This window comes from Lepidochelys olivacea (assembly GCF_965140295.1).
Source record: "Lepidochelys olivacea isolate rLepOli2 genome assembly, chromosome: 8".
Taxonomy (NCBI): Eukaryota; Metazoa; Chordata; order Testudines; family Cheloniidae; genus Lepidochelys; species Lepidochelys olivacea.
Window position 1 is genome coordinate 30922526 of NC_140418.1, and position 14687 is coordinate 30937212.

A 14687-nucleotide genomic window follows, 5' to 3' on the forward strand; every position below is an offset into this window, starting at 1 on the left:
ACATGTGCAGGAGCCGCACTTGTAAACATAAACCTACAACATATTTTGACAAATGATTAAGTCTTCTGTGTTTTAAGCCTATACATTCAAATAGTCAAAAACAAAATATTAAAAATTGATGATAATGGGGCTGATGATGTTTCATATTTACTCAGATACAATAGAAATGGAATTTTTTTTGCTTAGCGTTTTAAAATGATTTTGGATCCCTGTTTTTGGGCACAAAAATGGCAACACAATATTTTCTTTGGGATGTGTACTTAGGAAAAAACGTTCAGTGACTGGAACAATGCGAAGAGTGAGGGAAATCGTCAGATCATGCATAATGAATCTAAAGATGTGGTACTGTATGGTATTCTCTTATGTGTTTTGTATTAAGCAGTACTACAGTACTTAATGACACATGGTGAAGAATTTTGTTAAATGACATTAACAAATTATTTCTTTCTCTCTTTAAACAGTGAGAATTACTTGGTGAGATGGGGGAGTAAAGGTTTTCCAAAGGAGATTGATATGCTCAACAATCTGAAAGTGGTGTTCACTGTGAGTAAACATTTTTCATATTTGACTAGATTTTGAATTTGCAAATAGGATTCTCATTTCTGATGATCACTCCCAGAATTTTTTGTGTTTTGGGGGAAGGCTTGAATGACCTCAGAAAGGAAGTTAGCCTGAGTAATTAAATGGAGAGGAGCATTTGCAAACTAACTCTGTTTGGATCTGAGTTTGCTTCCTACTATGTCATGTTTGATTAACCGGTCTTACTACTTAAATGATTTTCACTTCAAGTCCAATTAAGTTGGCTCATTACAAGTAATAATTTTAAGATGGAGGATGTTTGTGCACTCTGCTTATGGTTATATGAGCAAAAGGGTATATGAATGACCTAGTAGGACAGACAGAAATTATTTAGATGAAGCTGTTTGACATTTATTCATGTCTCTGATTTGTCAAATTATTTGGCAAAAGTTAATGTTCATACCATTACTGATGCAAATATCAAAATCTAGTAGAATTTCAGTACTAAACCTGTAGACAGATGTTGTATAATAAGCAGGGGGATGTAGATATCAATCAGGCATTCATATTGCAGAACAGTAACCAGTGATTCATGACATAAATATATAAAGAGATGAAGACATCACTAAATCAGTGTCACTGAATATTAATGAAAAAATTATCTAACCAACATAGTGACTTAGTTCCCCCAATCAAATGAACCTGAGGAACCTTGGAAGAGCCTTCATATTTGGAAATTCTCCTTACACGGTTAATGGGAACTTACTAAAAATGATAAACAACCATGCATATATTCGTAAATTATTTTCAGTGTAATGTTAAGGGTGTAAACTACATAATGTCCATAAATACTCAGAGGTGAAAAAAAGTGGTGGATGATATAGTTGTGGTAGGAGAGAATTTCTGAAAATTTTTTTCTTTTAGAACCAGATAATTTTGAGGCTCTATAATGTCTCTTCCAAGTGTGTCTCTAGTCTACTGAAAGAGCTGCTACTCAAACCCTAATTCTCAGCATCATAACTTGAAGCTGGACTTAAATGTTTTGCTGAGTTAAACTGGGGTTAAGTACACACGATTAACTTTAGTGGGGCTTAATGTGCTTAAAGTGATGTTGAAAGTCATATTGAAGCCACAAGCGGAGAATATTATCGCTGAAGAACAAGCTGGCTTTCATGCTGAAGAAGCACCACAGAACAGATTTTCAACTATCATGATCTATGTGAGAAGTACTTACAACACCAGCAAGACATCTACCATGTCTTTATTAACTTCAAGATGGCGTTTGACAGAGTATGGCATGAAGCTCTCTGGGCAACCATGAAGTACAGTGTTGGTTGTAAGCTTATTCCAATCATTAAACAACTGTATTCCAAGGCCAGCAGTGCAGTTCTCATCAATGGCACAACAGGAAAGTGGTTTTGCATCTGATGAACTGGGTTTTAGCCCATGAAATCTTATGCCCAAATAAATTTCTTAGTCTCTAAGGTGCCACAAGGACTCCTCGTTGTTTTTGCTGATACAGACTAACATGGCTACCGCTCTGAAACATATCACTGTCAGTCGACAAGAGCTGGAGACAGTGAAACAGTTCAAGTATTTCACTGATGAAAGATCAAAGGCAGAAATTCTGGCAAGAACTGCGCAAATAGCAGCAGCAGTGGCAAAGCTAAAGCCATTTTGGAGAAATAAGAACTTCCAAACTGAAACTTCTGTATGCACGCAAGATGTGGACCCTTAAGGCAAAACTTGAATGGAAAATACAGATAGGAGAGAAGATACTTCCTTAAAATCCTGGGCATCTCCTACTTAAACCACATCACTAATGAAGAGGTCTGCAACATCATCACCCAATGTACTGGGTCATATGAAGACCTCCTGATGACAGTGAACAAGCGCAAGCTGAAGTGGTATGGTCATGTAACAAGATTATCTGGCCTATCCAAGATCATCCTCCAAGGGACAGTACAGGAAAAAAGAGGTGGACAGAAGAAGAGATGGATTGACAACATAAAAGAATGGACACGAATGGACATTGCAGAGACTCAAGCACTGACACACAATTGTCAGGGGTGGAGACAATTGGTTGCTCATCAATGATGGTACCCCAACAACCAATGCAGTTATGGGAGTGATGATGAATGTGCTTAAAAGCTCAGTTGAACCAGAGCAAAATCTTCCTTCTCATATACATTTAAATCTTTGTACTACACCCCTACTTAATCTATGATAGCCCCTCTGACTGATGCCTTTAGCCCTGTCTACAATAAAGAGTATCTTTTAGATTCAGGAGCTTTTGCAGCACTAGCTCTTGGGTGAGTAGATTGCCAACGCCCTCACCATTTTATTTAGAATCACTGGTGTTAGCAATGCTGGACATTGCTGAAAAAATATATGGATATCTTTTGTCTCGTCTCGTCTCATTCTCAGGTCTGTGCATTATTTGGAAAAGTCTCCAATTTCATGTATAACAGGGGCCTGATCCAAAGCTCACTGAAGTTGAGGGAAACCTGAATACCCTTTTTGTCCTTTCTTTGAAACTCATTTTAACATACCGTTTCCCACAGAATGTGAAATATCTCCTCCTCTTTCCTCACATGCACTGTTGCCCTGTGCAGCGTTTTCCTGAGAATGAGATGGTATCACCATGTATAAGAGCTTTGTGTTGGAAGTGTGTTGGGCACTGTGATGGTGCGATATAAATAAATGCCTGAATGCCCTATTTGTGAGATGAAGTTGCATAAGCCAAATCAAGTACAAGTATTGAGATAGTTAAGCTACATTAAGCAGAAATATTTATCTTGAGTTAATTTGAAAGTGTACCATGAAATATAAATAAATAAATAAATATGGTGCACAACATGGATGAGTATATGTTGCTGTACTTCAGCATTTTGTGACTTACTTTAATTACACAGCCTTAACATTACATACATTGGTGTTTTTTAATTTCAAGAAGAAGAGGGAAGGGGAAGAAAAGAAATTTGCCCTTTTCTGATATTTTAAATGTTCCCTGTTAGATTTCGAATTTGGCTTCTCATGAAGGTTAGTTGACTGGGAGAAGGTTCAGAGTTCAGACTTAATTAACTGATCACAGATGGGGGCATGGTGAGTTCTGACTTGAGCTTCTGCTAATGTAAGCTAGAGGGCAGCCTTCTGCAGGCTGGGTTAAAAAGGCAGCAGCACATCAGTTTACTTGAAGGCTGATGTATTATTTCCACTGAATACATCCGATGAAGTGAGCTGTAGCTCACGAAAGCTTATGCTCAACTAAATTTGTTAGTCTCTGAGGTGCCACAAGTACTCCTTTTCTTTTTGCGAATACAGACTAACACGGCTGCTACTCTGAAACCTATTGCTAAGGCTGCGAGTTTGTCACAGAAGTCACGGATGCCGTGACTTTCTGGGACTTCCGCAGTTGGCTCTGAGCAGTCAGCCTCAGCCGCTGGAGCAGGGGCCAGCTATTGGCACCCTAGGGTCTCCCAGAGCAGCAGCACCTCAGGACCCCAGGAGCAGCTAAGTTTTAGTAGGGGTATTTATAATAAAAGCCATTGATGGGTCACAGGATGTGAATTTTTGTTTACTAAAAATACCCTGCTAAAACTTAGCCTTACTAGTTGACAACAGAAAAAGTTAGACACAGAATTAAACTATTTCAATGCAAGAAGTTTCTAGGGAGCAGAAAGAATGGCCAAGATCTCCTAAAATTATGGGACCTGTAGCTTTTCCATTCTTGTAGTGTTCTCCTTGTTTCTGATGCTAAGGCCATGATTTGACTGCATTAAAATGACATATTATTGCTCATGCAAATAATCCCTGATTTATGGAAGCCCAGTCCACCCCTGAGCTTTCTAGACTAGAAAGTTCTGACGATTAGTGTGATGTCATAAAGGGAGCTGGCCTTTTTGGGAAGGCGGAAAACTTTGCAGACAACACTGACTGTGCTTAATGATTTTATTTTCAGTTGGGCATACATTCCCAACTCCCGTCCCAATTTTTTTCCCCAAACTTGCCTTGGATGTACTTCTAAATTGGAACTGGTTACGTGTGGAGTTTCCATCCAGTGATTGGTAAATTGGGGTGTCACATTTGGAGAAGGAAAAAGAGAGTGGATATTTTTTTCCACTTTTTTGAACTGAAAAATGGCTGAAGAGATTTTGCTTCAAAATGTTAGCTATGGACCAAAAACATGAGACTTTCAAACTAAAAATGACTTCATGAAAACTTGCTGAGTGTGAGAGACAGGGGAACAAGGATATAAATTCAAGTCTTGTGCAATCCCAATGATATTAGTTGCTACCAGGCAACCACTAAACAATAACTGTATCCTCTCCTTTCCTGTTGTAAGTGAAATGAAAGAAATCTTATGACTGAGTCTGTCCTCACAATCTATCCCCAGTCTTGAAGATTCAGGATATTTGTATGAGTTTTCAAGCTCTTAGATGCTTATCCTACACAGTTTCTGAAACTTTTCTGACTTGCAGTTCTTTGTTGTGCTGTGAGGATAATTTTTTAGTTTTCAGTAACATTAGAATAAATTGCAAAGACTGCGAATCTCATCAGAAGCAATGAAACTCTACGTTCCATTTCTGACTGCACTCCCAAATTGCAGTCAGGCTGTTTCTCTGGATGTGGGCCAAAATACCATGATAAATACTTCTTTACAACATTGTGCGTTGACTACTTAAATGCATGTAGTAAATTAAGCCATACAGTAGCTTTATCATAATCGTAAATTAAATCTACTCAAACTGATGATGGTGCAACTATTTGACTGGTTATTACGCATCGTGAGCATATAACACCAATGCTCCAGGAATAGTGTGGTTTGCCTGCTGTTTCTGGCAGAGTTTGAGTTGCTATTGACCTATAAAACCCTAAATGTTTTGGGGACTGTCTGCTGGGGACTGCCTCTCCCCCATGTAATATTGCCACAACTGGGATCAGCGGAGATGCTCAGTCCTGAGTCTTGTTAGATGAAAGGAGAGAGACTTGAGATCACTCCCCATGCTTCTGGGTCTGAAATTAGCCCATATTCACTCACCTTCAGGGAATGCTGCAGAGACCATCTATTTGCTCAGACATTTGAGGAGGCTTGAGTTGTCTGGGCCTTTGGGGGGGAGGTCTTGAGGAAGACCGTTATTAGCTTAACTTTAGGCTGGCAGGGATGTTATATTATTCAGGGTGCTGGGTTAGCAGCTGCATTTGATGGGTTGTACAACTGCCAGCCTCTTTGAATTAATGGAGGCGCTTAGTGGTTTTCAAACTGGGATGCGTGAGAGAAATCCTGTAATGGCAAACAAAGCAATTTATTTCGTAAGACTTGGCAATCTAATCATAGGTATATTATGACCCTATCTCAGATGGGTGTATACAGTAGACCACATTATTTGGAGAGGAGTATACAGCCTAGAAAGTTTGAAAACCACTGCAGTAGCAATTAGGATGGGTGATTTCCTGTTTGTACTAATGATAATGAACACTTCTAGATGGTTCTCTCCTTTATCCTTCCTCTATCTCCTTCCAGTTGTCTAGCACTGGCCTCTTCTGTTTCCCCATACTCACAACTTCTTTATAATATCAGGATACTCTGTCCTGTAGCTCTTGCTGTGTGGAAATGCTTTTCTCCCTCTCTTTCCTTACCTTTTTGTATCATTTAAAATGTCAACTTTGTTAGGACAATGTTAAATCATAGCTTTCCTTCCCTGAGTATATCTTAGTTTCTTTTTCTGTTTCTTGTCAATTGGTATTGTAACTAGGGGCCCTGTTGAAATTTCATTTGCTGTAGAATGTCAGTGGTCCATATTTTAATAATCCTCTTGTCATCTATTTTTAGGATCTTGGAAACAAAGATCTTAACCGAGACAAAGTTTATTTGATTTGTCAAATAGTCCGGGTTGGAAGAATGGATCTAAAAGAGAGCAATATGAAAAAATGCACTCAAGGATTGCGACGGCCGTTTGGTGTGGCAGGTAACAATCATTTCATTTAAAATTATTTGCAGAATTTCCTTCTAATCACAGCCCATTTACATTTATTGTTTTTTTTTGTAATGAAAAATTTAAAAACTTGATTATTTAAAGGCAGAGACAAAAAGCATTAAGATGAACCTTAAAATGGAAGAATGCCTTTGATTAAACACATGAATAAAATATGTAGTAAATGAAAGCATGTTTAAATATTTGTAGTAATTACTGATGGAAAAAAATTCTCCAGGAATCTAGTGTGTGTGGTTTATTGAGCTGTGCAGCTTCAGCATCTCACGCAATATAAGAGCCTGATCCTGTCTACACTTAATAGGAGCAGAGTACTATATCCTCTAAGAACATAAGAATGGCCATACTGGGTCAGATTAATGGTCCATCTAGCCAAGTATCCTCCTTCCAACAGTGGCTGGTGTCAGATGCTTCAGAGGGAATGAACAGAACAGGGCAATTTATTGAGTGATCTATCCCATGTCATCCACGTTAACAGATAGCAGGTTTTTAAAACAAACAAAAGGAAGTATTTCACACAATGCACAGTCAATCTGTGAAACTCCTTGCCAGGGGATTCTGTGGAGGCCAAAAGTATCACTGGGTTAAAAAAAGAATTAGATAAATTCATGGAGCAGAAGTCCATCAATGGCTATTAACCAAGGTGACCTGGAACACAACCCCATGCTCTGCAGCAACTATGGTTCTTTAAGGATGTTGTCAGTATGGATCCTGCAACTCGCTCTCCATCCCTGCTTTTTGGAACATGGGCTTTGAGTCACAAGGGGACTGAGGAAGTATTGCCCTTTATGCCTTCATATGGGAGCACGAGGAGGCAGAGAGCGCATACTGATGCTCTGTCATAAATATAAAGGGAAGGGTAACAACCTTCCTGTATACAGTACTTAAAATCCCTCCTGGCCAGAGGCACAATATCCTCTTACCAGTAAAGGGTTAAGAAGCTCAGGTAACCTGGCTGGCACCTGACCAAAAGGACCAATAAGGGGACAAGATACTTTCAAATCTAGGTGGGGTGGCGGGGAAGGCTTTTGTCTGTCTGTCCTGTGTGCTTGCCGGAGAGAGATCAAGAAAGCAAGCAATCCAACTCCATTAGAATTAGTAAGTACTAGCAAGGAAATGCGTCCGTTTACTTTTTTTTACTTTTGTTTTGGCTTTTGATTTTCTCTGTGCTGAGAGGAAGATGTATTCCTGGTTTTCTTTTTGTAACTTTAAAGTTTTTGCCCAGAGGGAAATCCTCTGTGTTTTAAATCTGATTGCCCTGTGAGATAAACTTCCCTTCTAATTTTACAGAGGTGCTTCTTTTACCTTTTTTCTTTCTAATAAAGTTCTGTTTCTTTTAAGAGCCTGACTGATTTCTCTATTGTCCTAAGACCCAGGGGCTTGAGTCTGTGATCACTTTGTAAGCAATTGGTTAGGATATTATTCTCAAGCCTCCCCAGGAAAGGGGGTGTAAGGGCTTGGGGGGATATTTAGGGGGAATAGGAACTCCAAGTGGTCGTTTCCCTGAATCTTTGTTAAATCACTTGGTGGTGGCAGCGTACCCTCCAAGGGCAAAGAGTTTGTGCTTTGAGGAAGTTTTACCCTACACTGGTAAAAATAAGCTTAGGGGGTCTTTCATGCGGGTCCCCACACCTGTACCCTACAGTTCAGAGTGGGGAGGGAACCCTGACAGCTCATAGATTTTTTTTTTTTTTTTAAATGAAGTCTTTTGGCCTTGTGTCCATGAGGCTCGTGCACAAGTACAGTGGTATCAACGCTGACTAAAACAACTCAAAGAACAGCAAATATTGAAGAATGAAATAGAAAACTGTACATCTGACAACTTACATATTGGAAAACTAAGCTTCAGTGCCATTGGGTATTTGGAAACAGTTAATGGGAGGATAGGAATTAAAATAAACCATTTCTACATGGAAATTATATCATAGCACCTGGAAAAGGTTTTTTTTTCTTTTTCTTTCTCTCTCTCTAAACTTGTACACACACAGAGTTCAGCTTATTAGGTTTTAACAAAGGCTTTAGCCTCAAGTCTATTCATATTGAATTTCATCTCCTTGGGGAAGGTACAATGTATGGCACCCCAATTGAGTGTAAATAACTTTTTTGGTAAAGATTAACCATATATTGTACTTTACATTGCTAGCAATAACTGATGAAATACCATTGTATAATATCTTTCCATCTAATAACCTTGAAAATCATATCTTAAAATGCATACCTGTCCTGAAGCATAATGTTAGTGAGAGAGAGGAATAATTTTTCATGTTCTTATATATTAATGAATTTTATTTCTACTTTTCTAGTTATGGATATTACAGATACCATAAAAGGTAAAGCGGAAAGTGATGAAGAGAAGCAGCATTTCATTCCTTTTCACCCGTAAGAGTCAAATTTATTTTTTACAATACAACAATTCATTTTACATGCAAAAATTTCTGGCTATGTGAATGTGCTTGTCATGGATCTTTTCTTTATTACAGATAAAGTGATTTTAATTGCATTATATGAATATCAATGTCAGTACAGTCTGAAGTACTAAAAAGAAAACAAGTAATTTTATGGGAATATGAGTGAAAAATATTAATAAGATTAACGTGAAATGTGACAAAGACATGGAAGTTTTTTATAGGGCATCAGCTAAGTATAAATGAACTCAAACTGATGTCTTCGCTCCACACTACTGAACAAGTTGAAAGGTGACTGAATTTTGAAAAAGGAAGTTCAAATTTCAATTGCAATGCAAAGCAATCTTTGACTCTCAAATTGGTACTCACACATAAATGGAGATATAGGCTGAAGTATAGGCACACATTGGAAACCGTTATTGAATGGCATTTTGCATAATACTGCAAGTGTTTGTATGTTCTGTGGAGAATATACCAGTTTGCCAAGCACTTAAGCATTGGCCCCACTTCCCTTTTTTACAATTCCATCTGAGTCATTTGAGCTGGGTGTCAAGAAGCATTCTTGAACTGGATAGTAGAGGAAAGGGGAAGGGGGTTCTAATGCACCTCTGGCTTCTGATGAGGAAAACTGTATTGGAAAAGGCACTAATTGAACCCATTAGGATTACCACACATATAGGGCCTAATCACATCAGCCACACTATCAGAGGCTCGTTCACCTGCCTGCACCTTCACCTGCCTGCGTTCACCTGCACATTCTTCAATGTGATATATGACATCATGTGACAGCAATGCCCCTCTGCCGTGTACATTGGGCAAACTGGACAGTCTCTACGTAAAAGAATAAATTGACACAAATCAGATGTCAAGAATTATAACATTCATAAACCAGTCTGAGAACACTTCAATCTCTCTGGTCACTCGATTTCTGATCTCAAAGTGACTATCCTTCAACAAAAAACTTAGAAAACAGACTCCAAGGAGAGACTGCTGAATTGGAATTAATTTGCAAATTGGATACAATTAACTTAGGCTTGAATAGAGACTGGGAGTGGTTGAGTCATTATACTAAGTAAAACTATTTTCCCTTGTTTATTCCCCTCTTCACCCCCCCCCACTGTTCCTCAGATGTTCTTGTTAACTCCTGGAAATGTGCTGGAAATGGCCCACCTTGATTATCACTTCAAAAGGTTTTCTCTCCCGCCACCCCACTCTCCTGCTGATAATAGCTCTTCTTAAATGATCACTCTCCTTACAATGTGTATTTTTTCATGGTTTGTGTGTAGATAAATCTCCTCACTGTATTTTCCACTTCATGCATCCGATGAAGTGAGCTGTAGCTCACGAAAGCTTATGCTCAAATAAATGGGTTAGTCTCTAAGATGCCACAAGTCCTCCTTTTCTTTTTGCGAATACAGACTAACACGGCTGCTACTCTGAAACCACACATATCAAAAACCTTTGATTTTGCAAGAAGGCACGATCTGTTGTTGACCTGAATTTCATGGGTTAATTGTTATGGCTCACTACTGATTGCATCCTACCAGAAGATTTATAGGTTCTTATCCAATTCAGACTACAGAGTTCAAGAACTCAGAGAGTTCTATATCGGGAGAGGATTCTTGGAGTGCTTGGCAAGAACACGTACACTGAGGACAATACCAAATTGATAAAACCTTTATTGAAATTAACATTAAAAATAAGAAATGCAGTGAAACTTATAACTGCAAAAAAGTAAAAGAATTCCAAAACTCCTGGTTGTACAATTTCTATTATAAGTACTTAACCTAACATACTCACACCTTTCCTTGAGGACCCGGTAATACGAGGTGAAGGACCAGCCTCACTCCTGGCGTGCCCAATTACGCAATGGTGCTGGCTTCCCCAATGGTTAGGAATGTTGAGTAGTTATACTATACTGCACAAGCTGAGCTGATAGAATGATAAAATAGATAGATAGAGCTTAGAACTTAGAAGAGCTGAACTTCAAAGAACCGAACTGAACTCTCCTACAAGGTATTTTATAGGATCCTGACCTATGTAATTCAGGCCCAACCTACTATACCCAAATCTTATTTCCATAGCCTAAGAAATTTATAGGTACCCTTCTCCTATAGGCAGTGGTGAGCTGGAGCCGTTTCGCATGAACCGGTTGTTACATTTTGAAGCCGGTTTAGAACTGGTTGCTAAAGGGGTGGTACAAAGACACTGAGTGTGGTATAATTGCCTGGATAGGGTCACTGGGCTTTAACATCCAGAAAGGACATGGATCCAACACTATCTTAGGCCTGGTCTACTCTGGGGGGGGGGGGGGGGAGGAGGGGAGCGAGGGGAAGATCACTAAGTGCGTAGTGGTGGGGATTGGTAAATAATTTAAGTTGTAAAAGAACAATGACTGAGGGCATTGGCGCTATTGCTTCCTTAATTATTTGGTGTGTTCAGTGCTTACTAGGGAATTTTTTCTATTTTCCTTTAGAGTGGTTGCAGAGAATGATTCTTTGCACAGTCTCTTAGGAAAAGTCACAGCATCAAAAGGAGACAGTGGCGGGCAAGGTAAAGTAGTCTTTGTATGTAAGCAGAACAATACATTGTATTTATAAATCTTGGTTTCATATTTTTTTTAGTCTGGATTTCAAATCAGTCCCTGTACTTCAGTCATTGGGCTAGATATACTGTGACGCTGACAATGATGAATGTAAATCTTTGTGGGGGAGTTAGAGGCTATTTAGATAATAAGCACCTGTCTCACTGAGCGAAGTGGCTTTAGTTACGGTTTAAGTGGTAGCTGTTTTTTGGCTGAGGAGGTGGGAAAGGTGACATTTGTAAGCAGTTCTCTAGAGGAGAGAAAAATGGTAACTTAATTCAAACTCCAAAGTTTGTTAATTACATAATCTCTCGCTTTTTCTATAGGTCTGTGGGTAACTATGAAAATGCTTGTTGGAGACATGACTCAGATTAGGAAGGACTACCCCCATCTCGTTGACAGGACAACAGTTGTTGCAAGGAAGCTGGGATTCCCTGAAATAATCATGCCAGGTAGGAGGTGATTTGTTCTTCACTGAAAATAGACTTTCACCTTTTCACTGTAAAGCCTAGTATAAATACCTGTAATATTTAGCTTGGAGCTTACTTCAATGTACACTTCAGGGTGCTTTCTAATTTAAATATTAGAAGCTTACATCAATCAGTGAAATATAATTACTTAGAAAAAATGTAAGGATAAATCATTTAAAACAAAAATGCTTAAATGAAGACAAAGATCAGGGATGGTGTTGGCCCACTGCTCAGTGGAGAAGGTGAGCTGGTGATAGATGATGATAGGAAGGCAGAGCTGTTCAATGCATACTTTGCTTCAGTCTTCTCACAAAAAATAACACGTGACTGGACGACTTGTGAAATTACCATAGACGACAAAGAGGAAGGGATGCAGATCGGGATAAGTAAAGAACATTTCAGATCTTCTGACTAATTTGAATGAATTCAAGTTAGTGGGGCCTGATGCTATTCATCTCAGAGTGCTAAAGGAATTAGTTGAAGAAATCTTTGAGCCACTGGCAATAAGATTTGTAAATTCATGGATGATAGGGGAAGTCCTAGAAGACAGGAGGAGGGCTAATGTAGTGCCCATATTCAAAAAGGGGGGAAAAGGAGGAGCCAGGAAACTATAGACTAGTCAGCCTGACCTCGATACCTGGGAAGCTATTACAGAAATGTATAAAACGTTCAATTGGTGAATACCTGAAGGATGAAGGGGTGATCATTAGCAGCCAGCATGGATATACGAAGAACAAATCCATGCCAAACCAGCTTGATTTGCTTCTTTGATAGGGTGACTGGTTTGGTGGGTAGGGGGAAATGTGGACATCATATACCTGGACTTGAGCAAAGCTTTTGAGACAGCCCCACATGACATTCTGATAAGAAAGCTGGAGTAATGCAGCTCGGTGGAACTATAGTTAAGTAGATACATAACTGGTTAAACAACCACAAACAACAAGTAACTGTTAATGGAATGATGTCTGACTGGAAGGAGATCTTGAGTGGGGCTCCACAGGGATCTGTTCTGGGTCCAGTATTATTTTACATTTATATTAATGACCTGGATGTAGGAATAGAGAGCATACTGATCAAATTTTCACAGAAAGCTAGAGGGGTTGCCAACACTGTGGAGAATAGTGCTAAAATCCAAAGGGATATGGATCGATTGGAGAACTGGGCTATAGATGACGCAATGAAATTCAAAAAAGGCTACACTTAAGGAAGAAAAACCGAATGCACCAATACAGAATGGGTGATAACTGGTTTGGCAGCAGCACTGCTGAGAAGGATCTGGGAGTTGTCATGGATCACAACTTCAACATGAGTCAACATTGTGATGCTGTTGCAAAAAAGCAATGCAATTTTAGGTTGCATTAACTGGGGTATAGCAAGCAAGTCATGGGAGGCGATAGTACCACTCTATTCGACTCTGGTTAGGCCTGAGCTAGAGTACTGTGTCCAACTTTGGTCACCAAAGGAAAGGATCCCAAGGCGAACAACAAACATGATCAAAGGGATGGAATGTAAGCCACAGGAGCAAAGGCTGAAGGGAAAGAGGAGATTAAGGGGGGATATGATCACAGTCTTCAAATACTTGAAAGGCTGCCCTGAAAAGATGGAGAAAAGTTGTTCTCTCTTGCCACAGGCAATGGGTTCAAACTATACAATGTAAAGATTTAGATTAGATCTCAGGAAAAAATTCATAATTGTAAGAACAGGACAACAGAACAGACTGCCTAGGGATGTTGTGGAAGCTCCTTCACTGGAGGCTTTCAAAAGGAGCTAGATGGCCATCTGTGTTGGATGGTTTAGACACAACAAATCCTGTATCTTGGCAGGGGAGCCGACTAGATGACTCTTGCGGTCCCTTCTAACCCTATGATTCTGATTCTAAAAGTACCATGTTTCTCATAAATTGCTTTCATGATCACTGCGTAGATAAGGAATTATTTACAGCTTTTATTAGTTGTTTGACTTTCATACTATGCTTTTGTTCCAGTTAAAATACCAATATGTATGAAGTCAGGCTACTAAATGTTTGTTTAAAGCCAATTTCTTGGTTCAGATTATCCAGACTGGCATGTATGTGGCATTATGGTTTTGATGACATCTCAATTTGTTCACAGGAGGAAAACAAAAAAAGCTGTTTTATAAAGCTCCCATTTGGGGGGGGAAACAGAATTTCATATCTTATTAGTCAAATTGAGCAACAGCATCTTAACTTCACCTCACCAGAAGGTGTCACTGCAGTCTGAGAGTTAGATGAGTTCCCTTTTAGGAAACACATTTTCTCGTTTCAGACCATACTATAAAATTTGATCAAATGAAAATATCAAAGCAGAACACTTTAAACTTTTCTTTAGAATGAACTTAACTTCATTTAATATAGTTCAGCATAGTGAGATGAGTATGTAAGTAATCATTATTACTTATAAAAACCCTCTTGGGTTTCCCTTTGATTTTGTAATATATTTTTATTCTTTTGCATTTCTGTCATAGGGGATATAAGAAATGATATTTATGTTACACTGACTATGGGTGATTTTGATAAGTACAATAAAACAACCCAAAGAAATGTGGAAGTGATCATGTGTGTCTGTGACGAAGAAGGAAAAGTGATACCAGTAAGTTTTTGTCTCTTGCCATTAGCATTAAACATGAAAATGTTAAACACATCTTAGAAGTAAGCCTTGCACTTCACATGAATTTTGAATAACATTGTAATGTAATA

The 14687-nt window shown here is 38.9% G+C and overlaps 1 protein-coding gene across 1 annotated transcript in view; it reads left to right on the forward strand.

The window, feature by feature from the left end:
* The window catches only part of DOCK2 (dedicator of cytokinesis 2), a 502335-nt gene that overhangs the window by 59905 nt on the left and 427743 nt on the right, over positions 1-14687 (forward strand). The window contains exons 9-14 of the mRNA XM_084636234.1: positions 462-543; positions 6353-6488; positions 8816-8891; positions 11394-11470; positions 11828-11953; positions 14456-14580. Of these exons, the coding sequence (XP_084492360.1) occupies positions 462-543; positions 6353-6488; positions 8816-8891; positions 11394-11470; positions 11828-11953; positions 14456-14580 (622 nt within the window). The remainder of the gene's footprint in view (positions 1-461; positions 544-6352; positions 6489-8815; positions 8892-11393; positions 11471-11827; positions 11954-14455; positions 14581-14687) is intronic.